At 40.4% G+C, this 16,897-nt stretch overlaps 1 protein-coding gene across 2 annotated transcripts in view; it reads right to left on the minus strand.

Moving 5' to 3' along the window:
* The window catches only part of GPATCH8 (G-patch domain containing 8), an 83,485-nt gene extending 66,871 nt beyond the window's left edge, over positions 1-16,614 (minus strand). For both annotated transcript variants that reach the window (XM_060781214.2, XM_060781210.2), the window contains exon 1: positions 16,491-16,614. In XM_060781214.2, coding sequence (XP_060637197.2) covers positions 16,491-16,535 — 45 coding nt within the window. In that variant the 5' untranslated portion in view covers positions 16,536-16,614. The remainder of the gene's footprint in view (positions 1-16,490) is intronic.
* Positions 16,615-16,897: the final 283 nt, after the last annotated feature.

Below are 16,897 nucleotides of genomic sequence, written 5' to 3' on the forward strand. Positions count from 1 at the left end.
AAGACATGTACAATGTGTTGTTCCATTTAGTCAGATTTTTTTTAAAAAAAACCTAATTTTAAATAATTATTGGAAAATTACTATAATAATCTAAAAATAAAAACTAATTATTTTGTTAAAGGTTAAGCTAACTCAAAATGAAATCTGATTTCAAACACCAATGTTAAACTCTGCATTACTCTTAAAACTATGTTAACTATACCATGAGGAATTTTTTACACAAAAATAAAATTACAACTCTGAACAGTATTTTCCTTCTGAAGTCAAGCACTTTGGAAGTGATACAGTAGGTCATGTATTGTATCTATTACCTTGCCAAAATAGGAATGCTTATGACCATCAGCCAAACAGACAGGATATTTATTTTATAACTCATGGAAAATACTCCCCCCTCCTCCCCACACACAAATAATTCCCACTCTTGTTTCTGGAAACATCTAGGAAACTAATTCACAACCCAGTAAGTATGTTTTCAAGCACATGATCCACTTAATACTCTTGTATTTGTACAGAATTAAAGACAAATACATTTATTTCACAATCAGCTCCATATCTCATGACACTTATTGTGCTAAATTACAATCAGCAGTTTTACTTTATACTTCTCAGTGAAATAGCCATCTTATTTAGATGATCCTTAATATGTTTAACCAACAAAAAAGATGCACTCAGATTCAGAAAAAATTATGTTGCAAATAGGAAACTTGATTTTTTAAATGAAAGCATAAAGTTCTAACAGATATCAGTCAAAGTTTTGATCAGCCCAAAGAAGTGGCCTGAGTCTTTCTACCATGAAATCAAAACAGATTAGTAATATAATTGACCCTCCACATTCCCAAAGGTTTGATAAGAGAACCTCCGGGAGCTTTTGGAGGAAAAACTGTATTTCCATGCAAGCTACTAACCTCTACTACTGAAAGGAACAAGGGAGGTGCCTGTCTATTCTCTGCTCCTTCCGAAAGCAAAAGTACTGCTTTTGACCTATAAAGCCATATCCACTTCAGTCTCAGGAATCTGAAGGATAATATTCTCCCTTACAAAACAACCCATGCTTTGAAATCTGTGGGAGATATCCTTCTCTTTTTCCTATCACTCTGACAGGGACATTTGATGGGAGCATGAGAAAAGGCCTTCTCAGTAGCTGCTGTCAAACCATGGTACTATCTTCCCATAGAAGTCAGACTAACACCTCCCTGGTTTCTTCTCTGCATAGAAGTAAAGGCTTTTTAATTTCAACAGGCATGTGATAAGTATACAACACTCATCCCATCCAAACAATGTGCTGGATGATATAATTACTGTGCTTGTATGTGCATGAGTGTGTTTCTAATGAAACATGTATTGTATGGATCTGGTTTTGATTTTTTATTGTTTAATTTTGTTTTAATGTTTTATATCCTGTTTTTAATTTGTTGCATGCTGCTTTAAGTCCAGAATTGGGAAAAGGGCAAGACAGAAATCAATATAACAACATACTTAAGTGCTGTGATACTCTGAATATTCAGCTATCATCTTCCACAAGATTTATCAGTTTTGATGTAGATGCTGTTCTGCATTCTCTTGGCAGGAGAGACAGCAGTTTTGGGGAACACAGACTTCTTGAGAGTGACACCCATACTATATCATTATTTGAAACAGGATGAGCATTTGCCTTTTTGAAATATTTGCCCTCATAAATCTAAGAGTGGTGAAACAATTTAAAATATCCCTTCTTGACTCTAAGGCTATTGGAAGGTTTACTTTGAGGTTTACTGTTGCTTACTATAATATGTTTTAAAATTTTTAATGGATATTGCACTTCAGACTATATGAAGCACAATGGGGCAGAATACTGGAATATAAATACAATTAATTAAAATATTTGCTCCAGTAAGCAAACTGAGAAAGAAAGGATCTGTAACCACAGTATTGTGGAGAAGAATACATCTAGGGCAGTCATGGGCAAACTTGGACCCTCCAGGTGTTTTGAACTTCAACTCTCATAATTCCTAACAGCCGGTACTGTTAGGAATTAGAATTATAGAATCATAGAATCAAAGAGTTGGAAGAGACCTCATGGGCCATCCAGTCCAACCCCCTGCCAAGAAGCAGGAATATTGCATTCAAATCACCCCCGACAGATGGCCATCCAGCCTCTGTTTAAAAGCTTCCAAAGAAGGAGCCTCCACCACACTCCAGGGCAGAGTGTTCCACTGCTGAATGGCTGTCACTATCAGGAAGTTCTTCCTCATGTTCAGATGGAATCTCCTCTCTTGTAGTTTGAAGCCACTGTTCCGCGTCCTAGTCTCCAGGGAAGCAGAAAACAAGCTTGCTCCCTCCTCCCTGTGGCTTCCTCTCACATATTTATACATTGCTATCATATCCCCTCTCAGCCTTCTCTTCTTCAGGCTAAACATGCCCAGCTCCTTAAGCCGCTCCTCATAGGGCTTGTTCTCCAGACCCTTTATCATTTTAGTGGCTCTCCTCTGGACACATTCCAGCTTGTCAATATCTCTCTTGAATTATGGTGCCCAGAATTGGACACAATATTCCAGGTGTGGTCTAACCAAAGCAGAATAGAGGGGTAGCATTACTTCCCTGGACCTAGACACTAGACACTATGCTCCTATTGAATTGTGGGAGTTGAAGTCCAAAACACCTGAAGGGCCAAAGTTTGCCAATGCCTGATCTAGGGTCACAATATCTATAATGTGGTCATCATTATCTGCTATAAGAGTTATGAGATCATAACAGTATTACTAAATTGACAGACACAAACAATTCCACTCCTTTGACAAAAAGAGGAGAAACAAACTCTTTCCAGCTTACTGAATGCCCTTGAGATGGTTCAGGACCAATCACTGCAAGATGTTCAGAATCCAACTGCAATATGGGTTTTAAAGGGATATTTGGTCTGATTTTATCTATAGCCCATTGAAGACCACTAAAACAATGAATATGCAGTTCTGGGTAGAGAGGGAATGACTGCCCTACATTTAATATTTAACTAGTACAGCATTCTGAGCTTCAAAAGCTTCTGCTGCTTGGTCTTCTAATCAAAATGAGAATGTATAAGAAGAGGATTGCAAAAGATGATTTATCAGAAAAACAGACAAGACTCTTCAATCATACTGTTGTTAGAATTTGTTATGGTATGAATAATTACAGTAAAATATTCTAGCTTCTCATTGTCTAACAGGATTGCATCAAAAAGTGACAAAAGCTTTACTTTTGGCAGGAGTACAATCTTCATTCCTAGATCTGAGGAAAAACATGTGCAATTTATAATTTAATATTGCAGCTGGAGACAGGTCTCCCTTCTGATATTACTACACATTCTTCCTAGATAGCCTGATCAAAGGAAAGGGACAGAATAAGGCTTGACACTGCAGATATTTGTGCATAAAATCTACAAGCACAGAGAAAACTAAACAATTCAAGAGCACCTTTCTGGGATGGAGCCCGCAATGCGCAGCCTGAACATAAAACAAAATTTATTTTTATTTTTATAGTCAAGGATATTTCATAGTTGTTCTCCTTCCCCAAAAGCTATAGGCAAAAAGCCAATTAGGCATTACTGAACCATCTAAAGACAGAGAGAATCTAAATGTCAGATCTATATTCTGCTGATGAAGATTTAACTTAGTTAATAGCTGTCCTATGTATTACAGGTTAAGAATTCTTGGTGGCTGAGATAGTGGCATCTTTGCTTTCTGATTATTCAATGTACAGGCAGCCCCCAAGTTACAAACAAGATAGGTTCTGCAAGTTTGTTCTTAAGTTGAATTTGTATGCAAGTTGTAACAGGTACATTTTTAATAACTCCAGCTAAAGACATATATAGTGAAACCTTGATTTAACAGCACCCCAACTTAAGAGCATTTTGAGTTCAGCCATTGCTTGGCCCTGGTTTTGCTTTGACATACAGGCAGCATTTTAAGTTAAGAGCTAGTGCTAGAGGGAGCACTAGAGTAGGTGCTACCATCAGAGGGAGTGCTAGCGTGGGAGTACAGGGCTTTAGGGAGCAGCCTCTGGGCCTCATACTCTTGTTCACTTTGGGGGACTGTCTACTTTGCTTAAGTCCACTTTGAGAAACTTTCAATTAGTTTATTTTGTTTGGTTTTTATTCCTGGTATGTTTGGCTTCATGAAGAGAGGGGGAGAGAGCAAGAGAGGGAAGGAGGCTGGAAAGAGTACAGTATAAAGAAAATGATGCTTTGCTTCTTCACTTTGTACTTTGTGCTTCCTTGCCATTACTTTATGCTTCTACCATTTTAAAGTTTATCTTTCCTTTTTTATTGCTCCATATGAATATGCAGGTTTTCCCTTGCTGTTACGCGGGCCAACACACATTTTGTTGCCTCAAATATGCTTCCTTGCCACCTCTTTGTGCTTCGACCATTTAAAAGTTTAGCTTTCTTTTTTACTGTTCCGTGTGAATGTGCATTGATAAATTATTTGTTATTTATAAAGTACATTTTCTTATTTAAAAACACGTAATAAAAAATAGGGGGGTCAGGGGACCAGAAGAGATTAATAGCATTTCAATGGGAGAAGAGCTATTTGAGTTAAAAGCTCAGTCATGGAACAAATTAAACTCTTAACTAAAGGTATCACTAAAGGTAAGTTTTTGATAGCATAAGGAAGGGTTAATATTTTGTGGTGTTTGTTTTGCTGTGTGTGACCCTGTTCAGAGGACTTTCCCTCACTTTCTATCTCTATGATAATTGGAATTTTTTAAAAAATGGCTTGGAGTAGAAACAAGGATCGATGATAAAGATACAATGGAGACACTTTTTCCACAAGATAACTCTTTCAGGAGTGAATTTCCCTTCCAAGGCGTAGATTTCTCCCACTTCCTGTTGTCTCAGCCCCGTTCTTAACTATGAGTAGTTTTTAAATCGAATGTTTATAACACAGAGACTGCCTGCACCTTGCTTCATGCACAATATTAATAAATATAATGTGCATAAAATTATATGTAGACTATGTGTACATGGTGTATATGAAACATACATGAATTTTAGGTTTGGACTTGAGTCTCATCTCCAAGATACCTCATTATTTTTATGTTTATTTTTATGCACGAAATCTACCACCAGAAGCTGACATAGACCATTTAACAATTATAAATGTCCAATCGTTGTTCCTTCTCAGAGAACCTTTTGTTCTCTGGGTTTTAAATTCCATATAAGAACATAAAGTGGGAGGATTCTGATATTTGTACCATGCACAAAGAAAAGATGAAAAAGGAAAATCTCTCAGGGTGTCAAATCAAGGAACAGACTGGACCACTCCAGAACCCGAACAGGGTATAGGGTTACAGCCTGTGTTGGATGGGGTCGCACTCCCCCTGAAGACGCAGGTTCGCAGTTTGGGTGTGATCTTGGACTCATCGCTGAGCCTGGAACCCCAGGTTTCGGCGGTGACCAGGGGAGCATTCGCACAGTTAAAACTCGTGCGCCAACTGCGCCCGTACCTTGGGAAGTCTGACTTGGCCACGGTAGTCCACGCTCTGGTTACATCCCGTTTAGACTACTGCAATGCTCTCTACGTGGGGTTGCCTTTGAAGACGGCCCGGAAGCTCCAATTAGTCCAACGTTCGGCAGCCATGATACTAACAGGAGCGGAGCGCAGGGAGCATACAACTCCTCTGCTGCACCAGCTCCACTGGCTGCCGATTTGCTACCGGGCTCAATTCAAAGTGCTGGCGTTGGCCTTTAAAGCCCTAAACGGTTCTGGCTCAACCTACCTATCCGAACGTATCTCGGCCTATCAGCCCACCAGGACCCTAAGATCTTCTGGGGAGGCCCTGCTCTCTATCCCGCCTGCTTCACAGGTGCGGCTGGCGGGGACGAGAGACAGGGCCTTTTCTGTGGTGGCCCCTCGGCTATGGAACGCCCTTCCCATGGAGGTAAGATCAGCCCCCTCGCTGATGGTGTTCCGAAGAAGATTAAAAACCTGGATGTTCGAACAGGCATTTGGTTAATTCGGTGCAATGAATGTAATGATTAAAGGATTGGTAATATGGACGACGAAACTGGATGACGATTTTAGTCAGGAGATGTATTGGATTGTTATGGATGTGCCAATATTGTGTATTATGCTTTTATGGTTTTAAATTGTATACTGTTGACTGTTGTATTTTGTTGTAAACCGCGTTGAGTCGCCGGCTAGGCTGAGAAACAGCGGCATACAAGTATAGCAAATATAAACCCCAATAAAACTGATTTAGGCTACACTACAATCACAAGGCAAACTAAGGCCTATGTTCATTGACCACTGAAGTGGGGTTTTTTTATGTCAAGAGTGACTTGAGAATCTGTAAGTCGTTTCTGGTGTGAGAGAATTGGCTGTCGGCAAGGACGTTGCCCAGGGGATGCCCAGATGTTTTACCATCCTGTGGGAGGCTTCTCTCATGTCCCCGCAGAAGCTGGAGCTGACAGACTCTCTGCTCTCCAGAGTCGAACCAATCACCTACCCGTCAGTAGTCCTGCCTGCACAAAGGTTTAACCCATTGCCCCACTGGGGGCTTCTAAGTGGGTGAAGAGGTGGATCAGCCCCATGGCAGCCAAATGACACCCTTTGTCAAAGCAACCTTAGAATCATAGAATTGGAAGAGACCACATGGGCCCTCTAGTCCAACCCCTTGCCATACAGGAAAAGCAGAACCAAAATATCTGTAACAGATGCCCTTAACACAGCTTTGCCCCATGTTAGCCGAAATGGGGGGAAAGTCCGAATTCTATGCCAGAATTCAGACCTTTTTTCATTTAGTCTGTAGGAACAGCTGGGTCAGTTCGAAATGGAACAATCCACATTCAATGCCACTGAGTAGTAGAGATTTCTACCTGCACTGTACCCAGAGCCAATCCAACATTTGGCATGCTGGATCAGACCCAGGTTACAGGTCAATGTAGTTTGTCTCTAGGGCAGCATGACTACTTCCAACTAGAGGAACCCACAGAAACAATGCAACAGTAAATTAGAAGTTAAGAAAATCTCAGATTCAGCAAGCATGCCCTTGTTGGGGTTAGCAGTTGAATTTGGGCAGCAATTAGCAGGTTAGCAAACATTCATGTGTCTGGTCACTTTCAGAGAACAAAAGTCTCTCTTCCCTAATCTATCGTAGAGACTTCACCTAGAAATGAAACTGCTCCTAAGATATTAAGTCATGTATAATCTTCAATACACAAAGGAAAGGCAGAGAGGTTAGTTGAGTTTTAATGGCTCATTTTGCAAGGTTCATAAAACCACATTCCTAAAGGTTAAAAAGGCAGATTTAGGAGGTTAGTGATCTTTGAATAGGCAACATTTGGAACTTAGAGCTTTGGAAGATTTAAAATAAAAAAGTTTTTTATGCAACGGGGTGGATTGGTGAAATAACTTGAATGGATAAATAAATAAATATATAAGTAAATCAAATGAAGGATGAAATATGACAAGATATTTTATAGAAAAAAACTGTTGAAATGCAGTATTATTGATTTAGAGTAAAAGGAAAAACACTGAGATGATGTATGAAAGATGTTCAAATTGTTTGTATTAATATTAGGTACGTATTCATTATAAACATCATTGTCTGAATTCAGAAGCAGTTGATACAAGGAGTAGGATAGAAGTATAATATTTTGATTTCTGCCATTGCTTGAAGGGGGCTGCCAACACATTTTATTATTTTACATATTGTTTAAAAAAATCAAAAGGGATGAAGAGAAAAGAGAAAGACAAAATGAAGGAAAAAGGCAAGAACACCACAAGAATATGAATGAATGTTACTATATATACAGAATTATCATGCAAACCTATGATTTTAGTGAAGGAAGAGAAAGACCCATGCGAGATCCATTCACAGAGTAAAATAATGGGAAATGAGGCAGAGCTACTTTACAACATAGGAGACTTTTATTCATCTGTTTCTGAAAGAGCTGAACAAGACACTCATGGGCAGAGCAATCCAACCATGATGTCATGGTTGGAAGGGCTTTAATTTTTAATTTGCATTCACAAAATACATGAGTAACGAGTAATCTGCAAAACACACAAGTAATTCAACAAATATGTTTCATTTTTTAATAATTTTTGTTCCACTGCTTTCATTTTCTTATGCCAAAACAGCAATTAATATCCGCATATATAATGCACACCAATCACTGTCCTTTTTCCAAGAAGAAATAATGACATGAAAGCTAAAGTATATGGAGATATTTGTTGGTATGAATGGAAAATCCGAGATAGGTGACAGTACCGATAGCAATCCTATCTGAACAAGGTATTCAAAGATCTCAAACAAAGTGCTTACTTGGTGAATAAACACTCTTTGTTCTTAAGTATCCTCATTCTGTACTACTCAATTCACTCCTCTCTTTATGCAGTTTTCACAAAATTATTTTTCTGCCGCATGCACAGACATTATTACAGGTCTCCCTCAGATTATTGTGGGACTTTCATCCAGGCTTTTCACATAAAATACACTGAAATATAAGTGCTTGTTTTATTTTAAATTCTAAAGAAAAACATCTAGAACAGCTACTGGGAGGAAGCAGGGCACAAATAGAGATACTACTATACTATGGTTATTAAATTCTGACTAACAGATAAAACCCGGTTGCAGTATATCACAGATCATTCTTATCTACTTGGGACTGAGTGACATGAGTTTATCATGGTGGTGGCTTTGTTAAATTCATATGTTTCCAGTCCACTTCCAGTCCAAATTCAAAGTACAATGAGCCCTCAATATCTGCTGAGATTTGGCTACAAGATCCCTTCCTTTCATGGATACCAAAATCACTGGATGCCCAAGGCTCATTATATAAAAGGCACAGTAAACGGTGTGACGCCAGGGGTGGTGAAATCCATGGAAGTAAATTTGGAAGTAAATCCATGGAAGTAAATGGAAGCTGATAGTACCAAGTTCGGCATCAAATGTGCTTTGTTAAATGAAACCATGACAACTGAAAGACACCTGCATTTTCATGTCCTATATGAATCATTTTGTTGTCAACTGAGGCCCTTTCTGGGCATGGCAAAAGGCTATTGGGGAAATAGTTTTCTTCATGCTGGAACACCAACAAAAGAATGTTCACCATGTGGTGTCTGTTTACGTCATACCAGCACCATATACTTTTTACTTCCCCACTCTAATCGCTTTCTTTGTATTCCGTTTTACTGATCTATCATATTGTATGCATTTGGGGGGGGGGGGGGTCTTACTGAAGGCATGCAGAGCACTGCAGTTACAGGACATCACAGTCTGATCAGCATATACTAAAGTCTAATAGTCTTTGCAGATAGTCAGGAATGTGAAGACATCTGAAATAAAAATACTTTTATTTAAGAGAGCAACGGTTACCAGTAGGTGAACTGGATTTTTCTTGGAGAGTTTGGGAACATTGTCAAGCAGTAAGGAATTGCATATCTTTCATATCCCACTGATATATCCCTGCCACAACAGTCACAATGGGATCTTTCTATCGAATTGTTTTAATGCACCGTAAGGCTAAACAAACAATAAACAGTCCAGTGTATTATTTTCCAGGTACCATTTCAAGGAAATGCAGCAAACCAGTTAGAAAGCTTAAGAAAGCCAAACTAAAATTACTGATACAGCATGAATAAAAGTCAGTCACAATAATTGTTTCTTTTATTTAGGGACTTCAAGAGAATCCACAATTACATTATCACTTTACAGAAGTGGCAAAATAAGGTACTTAAGAGACTAGTGTGTGAACACACTCCACTCCAGATACTTATGTTTAAAAACGCTCTTGCTTAGGTGTACTATTTCCATAACAATACTACATTTAAAGGGAAAAACACAACACAACTGATGACCTTGGAGTCAAAAATCTGAACAGTATTAATATTATGACACCTGACAAGTTACTGTCCATCAATTTTAAGGCAGAGTGGAGAAGTGTCTCTTCAGGCTGCACAGCAAATAATGGGGACTGTGCTGCATTATTTATTTATTTATTTATGACATTTATAAGCCGCCCTTCTCACCCCGAAGGGGACTCAGAGCGGCTTACAAGGTATATATACATACAATATATTATTAACATAGTACAATATCAGTTTTAAATATTGCTATATTGCACTATATCAATTATACTGTAATATTATTAGTAATATTACATGTAATATGAATATATAATTATAATATCATATTATTAGTAGTAGTATTATATTGCATTACATTACAATATTATAAATATTATATGTATATACAATATATTATACATTATATTATAACATATTATTAGAACAGCACAGGAGACAAGGTGGAATTGTCTCCTGGCCTCCCCTCTCTTCACTCTGGCCCAGAGAGGCAGTTGGTGCTGGGGGGAGGGGTCCCCAAAGGATGGCAAATGCAGGAGACATTATTATCTGAAAGGTCTCACTTTTCCCAGCCCTGCTACAAATTATTCTATGGGTACTCCCCACATGGAAGTTCTACTCAAATTCCTTCTTAAACTTGAACAATTTATTTGATTGCCTTCAGCAAGGGTTAACCTTACAGCCTCTCAATGTATATCCTACAAGTTATCTGAACTAAAACACCATATTTAAAAACATACCTCTGTGACAAGGTAATCTTGCATCTTCTTGTGTACCTTACAAGTCTCTTCTGACTCATGGCAATCCTAAGGCAATCTATCATAGGGTTTTCTTGGCAGAATTTGTTCAGAGGATATTTGCCCCTGCCTTCCTTTTGAGGCTGAGAGAGTGATTGGCTCAAGGTCACCCAGTGGGTTCCCATGACCAAGTGGGGATTTAAACCTTGGTCCCCCAGTATTATTAGTCCAGCACTCAAACCACTACACCTTGGCTTTTCTAATTACCTCTCCAGAAAACAAGCAGTGCGGAAGAGTGAAGGGCAGAGAGAAAAGCTATAGAAATGGTAGCCTATCCAAACCTCAGTCTATAATTTTCGCATTCAAAACCAATTCAGAAACAGAATCCTACTACTGCAGACAACCCTTCAAAATGACTCCATTTGTATTGGCAAATCTTTGCCTGCAAACATTTTTATTTAAAATTATCTAAGCTAAACTGCATTTTCCATGTACTGTCCCAGTTACCTAGAAGATCCCTAAATCCCTCTTAATCGGGTTGCAGAAAAGACTGCTATTTTCACACAGCTTTAAAAAAGGAGCGGCAACCTGACAATTAGAACACACACATATCAACGAGTGCCAGTGAATATTCATCCCTTGACCCAAATTTCTGTTATCCAGATATGTAGCAGTAATGCAGTGCTTTTTAGGAGACTCCAGAAACAGTCAATGCTTTAATCCAGTGATCAGACTCTTTACTCATAATCAGTATGTTAAACAGAGATAATATGCCACAACATACTAACAAAAGCTGATTTCTGAAAGAGGCTGGAATTTGAAAGAAAGTAATTGAATATCTTTGCATGCGGTTACTTCTAAAGGAATTAATTATGTTTATGCTGGCTGCAAGCAAATGCCAATCAAGAGATAATTCGCATGCCTCTTCTCAAGACTCAACTATATTACACAACATGCAATTCTGATTATGACTATTCCTCACCCTTCAAGGACGTAACTATCTAAAACCAACTATCAGATCACCTATTACTGCATGCCAAGTGCAGCTTCCTTAGTTTTTAAAAATGGATAAAACTTAAGTTGCACCTTTGAGTTTTCAAATCCACCTTTTGCAAAAAATCAATTCAGGATAAAAAGGAGAGCAAAAGAAGTAACAAGAATGATTCACAAGCTCTTGCAGAGATGGATGCCTTGCCTAATATGGATGGGCAGAGCGGGCAATTATACCTCAAAGATCACTTCTTCAATTACTCTTCTTTTCCAGAAAATGTTAAAGGGGAGATCATTTATAAGGAGACATAACAGAGACAACTCTTCATGTAGATGCTTTGAATGAATGATGGAAGACTGTTCCATCCTAGCTGTATTGTGACTAAAGTTCCTCAGCTGTCACTGTTCATTTTGTGTCAAAGTGGTGGGGGGAGGGAAGGAAACTTTATTTCTTGGGACACCGCCACCTGCTTTTAAAAGGAAAGAGGTTGCCTCCCTTTCATTCCTCTACACATTAATGTGGTCAGATCCTGTAACTGCCCCCACTTATTTTTCCGTGCCTTGTATCACTTTATTCCACACCATAGAAAGAAACCTAGGTCACATTTACGCTGCTATATAAAAACCAGATTATCTGATTTGAACTGGATTATATGGCAGAGTAGAATGGGCCCCAGGTGGCCCAGACCCAAGCTATGGCCCCATCTACACTGCCATATAAAATCCAGATTATCACCTTTGAACTGGATTACATTAGTCTACACTGCCATATTTAAAGCAGATAATTCGGTTTTTACATGGCAGTGTAAATGGGCCTTAGACCACTTCCACACAGCTGTATAAAATCCACATTGAACTGAATTATATGGCAGTGTGGACTCAGATAATCCAGTTCAAAGCAGATATTGTGAATTATCTGCCTTGATGATATGGATTATATGGCAGTGTAGAAGGGATCTTACTTTATTCAAAGGCCCCTTCCATACAGCTGAATAAAATCCCACAATTTCTACTTTGAACTGGATTATCTGAGTCCACACTGCCATATAATTCAGTTCAATGTGGATTTTATACAGCTGTGTGGAAGGGGTCTAAGGCCCCATTTACACTGCCATGTAAAAACCGGATTATCTGCTTTAAATATGGCAGTGTAGACTAATGTAATCCAGTTCAAAGGTGATAATCTGGATTTTATATGGCAGTGTGGACTCAGACAACCAATTTCAAAGTAGATATTGTGGGATTTTCTGCCTAGATATTCTGGGTTATATGGCTGTGTGGAAGGACCCAAGGTTTAAAGAACTGGGTGATGGCAGTAATTCTGTTATGACTTCCTTCTTTCTGTATTCAACCTCAATACAGTTGATTTTTATTATGGCCATCTGTGCTGACCATTTAATGCAGTACAACGCTAAGTTCAAACTGTGGCAGACAGACAGCAAACTCCTACTAAAGCATTCAAAAGAAAGCTGTTAATACACATTAGTGCTCTGTGGTTTGATCTCCAATGGATTGCAGGATTTCCGATATAATAATCTCCACAACAAAAACCACTTTCTTCCATAAGGGTTTGAAACTGCATTAAATGGTTAGCGGAGACGGGGTTCTCTGAGTGAACTCCCCCCCTTCCCCCATTCTCATACTCCAAAGGCAACAAGGGGATCTCTAGAGGACTACAAACAAGATGCACCAAAGTATGTTCACCTTTATATAAGCAAAATGAGGGGGAGGGGGGCTATGCTGCATCTGTGAGAGGAAAATTACACAACAACGAGCCCCTTAGTGGCTAGGGCTTGGAAATGCTCATCACCCAAAAGGATTCCTTCTTTTATCTTTATGGATGGAGGGAGCGGCAGAGCTGCTGAGAGAAGAAGTCATTTCAAAATAACCTCGGATCTATCAGATGTCTGGGGGGAATCAAACAATGCGAAGCCATTTCTTCCATCCTCTTTCCCCCACAGTGGGCCCTTCCACACAACTGTATACAATCATGTATACAAAGAATTATATGGCCGTTTGGACTCAGATAACCCAGTTCAAAGCAGATATTGTGGATTATCTACCTTGATATTCTGGGGCCCCTTCCAAACAGCTGAATAAAATCCCACATTATCTGCTTTGAACTGGAATGCATGGCAATGTGGACTCCGATAACCCTGTACAAAGCAGATATTGTGGGATTTTCTGCCTTGATATTCTGGGTCATATGGCTATGTAGAAGGACTTAGACCCCTTCCACACAGCTGAATAAAACCCATATTATCTGCTTTGAAATGGAATATATAGAAGTGTGGACTCAGATAATCCAGTTCAAAGTAGGTATTGTGGGGTTTTTTTGCCTTGATAATTCTGGGCTATATAGCTGTGTGGAAGGGTCCCCAGTATTATGAGGTGGGATGGGGAAGTTAAGAGAAATTATGGCATAGGACAGAGGGGGGAAAGTGTAAAAGACAGTTCCAATCAAAGTAGACTAAGGCCATCAGATAATCCAGTTCAAAGCAGATACTGTTGATTATTTGCCTTGATATTCTGGGTTATATGGCTGTGTGGAAGGGCCCTGAGACAGCCTTGCAGTTTTTTTTCCCTGTCAGGTTTTTGTTGTGGTTTACATCAGCTGTGTGGAAGGGGCCTCAGATAACCCAGGGCCCTTCCACACAGCCCTATATCCCTGACTATCAAGGCAGAAAATCCCACATTGTATGAGTGTGGACTCAGATAACCCGGTTCAGAGCAGATATTGTGGGACTTTCTGACTTGATAGTTTGGGATATAGGGCTGTGTGGAAGGGCCCCCACTTCAAAGCAGATACTGTGGGATTTTCTGCTTTGATAGTTTGCGATATAGGGCTGTGTGGAAGGGCCTCCAGTTCAAAGCAGATACTGTGGGATTTTATGCCTTGATATTCTGAGTTATATGGCTGTGTGGAAGGGCCCTAAAAGACATTAAGAACCCTTCCACACTGCCATATAACCCAGAATATTGAGGCAGATCATACACAAGATCTGCTTTGAACTGGGTTATCTGAGCCCACACTGCCAGAATATCAAGGCAGAAAAATCCTACAATATCGGCTTTGACCTGAGTTATCCGAGTTATCTGAGCCCACACTGCCATATATTCTAATTCAAAACAGACAATGCTGGATTTTATTCAGCTGTGTGGAAGGGGCCTCAGATAACCCAGGGCCCTTCTACACAGCCCGTTATCCCTGACTATCAAGGCAGAAAATCCCACATTGTATGTGTGTGGACTCAGATAACCCAGTTCAGAGCAGATATTGTGGGATTTTCTGTCTTTATAGTTTGGGATATAGAGCTGTGTGGAAGGGCCCCCACTTCAAAGCAGATACTGTGGGATTTTCTGCCTTGATATTCTGAGTTATATGGCTGTGTGGAAGGGCCCTAAAAGACATTAATGACCCTTCCACACTGCCATATAACACGGAATATCGAGGCAGATTGTACACAAGATCTGCTTTGAATTGGGTTATCTGAGTCCACACTGGTGTATAATCCAGGCCCCTTCCACACATCTGAATAAAATCTCACATTTTCTGCTCTGAACTGGAATATATGACAGTTCAGGGCCCTTCCACACAGAAATATATTTCAGAATATCAAGGCAGAAAATCCCACAATATCTGCTTTGAACTGGGTTATCTGAGCCCACACTGCCATATATTCCAGTTCAAAGCAGACAATGCTGGATTTTATTCAGCTGTGTGGAAGGGGCCTCAGATAACCCAGGGCCCTTCCACACAGCCCTATATCCCTGACGCTCAAGGCAGAAAATCCCGCAGATAACCCAGTTCAGAGCAGATATTGTGGAACATTCTGACTTGATAGTTTGGGAGATAGGGCTGTGTGGAAGGGCCCCCAGTTCAAAGCAGATATTGTAGGATTTTCTGCCTTGATATTCTGAGTTAAAAGACATTAAGGACCCTTCCACACAACCATATAACCTGGAATATCGAGGCAGATCGTACACAAGATCTGCTTTGAACTGGGTTATCTGACTCCACACTGCTGTATAATCCAGGCCCCTTCCACCCAGCTGAATAAAATCTCACATTTTCTGCTCTGAACTGGAATATGTGGCAGTTCAGGGCCCTTCCACACAGTCATATAACTCAGAATATCAAGGCAGAAAATCCCACAATATCTGCTTTGACCTGAGTTATCTGAGCCCACACTGTCATATATTCCAGTTCAAAGCAGACAATACTGGATCATATTCAGCTGTGTGGAAGGGGCCTCAGATAACCCAGGGCCCTTCCACACAGTCATTTAACTCAGAATATCAAGGCAGAAAATCCCACAATATCTGCTTTGACCTGAGTTATCTGAGCCCACACTGCCATATATTCCAGTTCAAAGCAGACAATGCTGGATCCTATTCAGCTGTGTGGAAGGGGCCCCAGATAACCCAGGCAGCCCTATATCCCAGAATATCAAGGCAGAAAATCCCACATTATCTGCTTTGGCCTGAATTATCTGAGCCCACACTGCCATATATTCCAGTTCAAAACAGACAGTGCTGGATTTTATTCAGCAGGATTGTAACCACACTGCCAGATAACCCAGTTCAATGGGGATTGTATACAGCTGTGTGGAAGGGCCCTCAATGAAGAAAAACAGTCCTGTGGCGAACAATAAAAAGGCAAGAAACACAAGACACCGCAGACGCTTTGTCAATGCTGTAGGTTAGAGACTCTCAGCTTGGATTCTCTGAGGCCTTTTCATGGAGGTCAATGAAAAGGCCTCAGAGAACTCAAGCAGTGAATAAAATGGGGGGAGGACGGGGGAGAAGGCTGAAATGAGCCCCCCTCCCTCCCTCAAACCCACAACGAAGGCGGACGAAAAGCAAAGTGGAAGCAAACGCCCTTTCCCTTTCTTCCTTTCTTTCTTTTCCCTCCTCCGCAGAAGCAGTGAGCATCGGTTACCTGAAAGTCCCTGTCCTCGTTGAAGCGGGAGAACCTGTCCGCCATTTTGCTTCAGCTCGGCTCTGCCTCAGTCAGGAGACTGCGACGAAGGCGGCCCCGCTCCGTGCGTGAGGGGCGTGCGCGCTCCCGCCGCGTCTCATCCGGGCACTTGGCTTCCGGGTGCGCGCGCCTGACGCTTTGTTTTGCTCTCCCCGCAGGAGGCGGAAGGGGTCCTTTTTTTCCCAGGGAAGGCCGACAGCGCCACAAAACACAAAGGGAGGGAAGTAAATAGCAAGGAAATTGGGAAAACAGGGAAATAGCAAATCCAAAGGCATACATCATAGAATCAAAGAGTTGGAAGAGACCTCATGGGCCATCCAGTCCAACCCCCTGCCAAGAAGCAGGAATATTGCATTCAAATCACCCCT

This window comes from Anolis sagrei, chromosome 6 (assembly GCF_037176765.1).
Source record: "Anolis sagrei isolate rAnoSag1 chromosome 6, rAnoSag1.mat, whole genome shotgun sequence".
Taxonomy (NCBI): Eukaryota; Metazoa; Chordata; class Lepidosauria; order Squamata; family Dactyloidae; genus Anolis; species Anolis sagrei.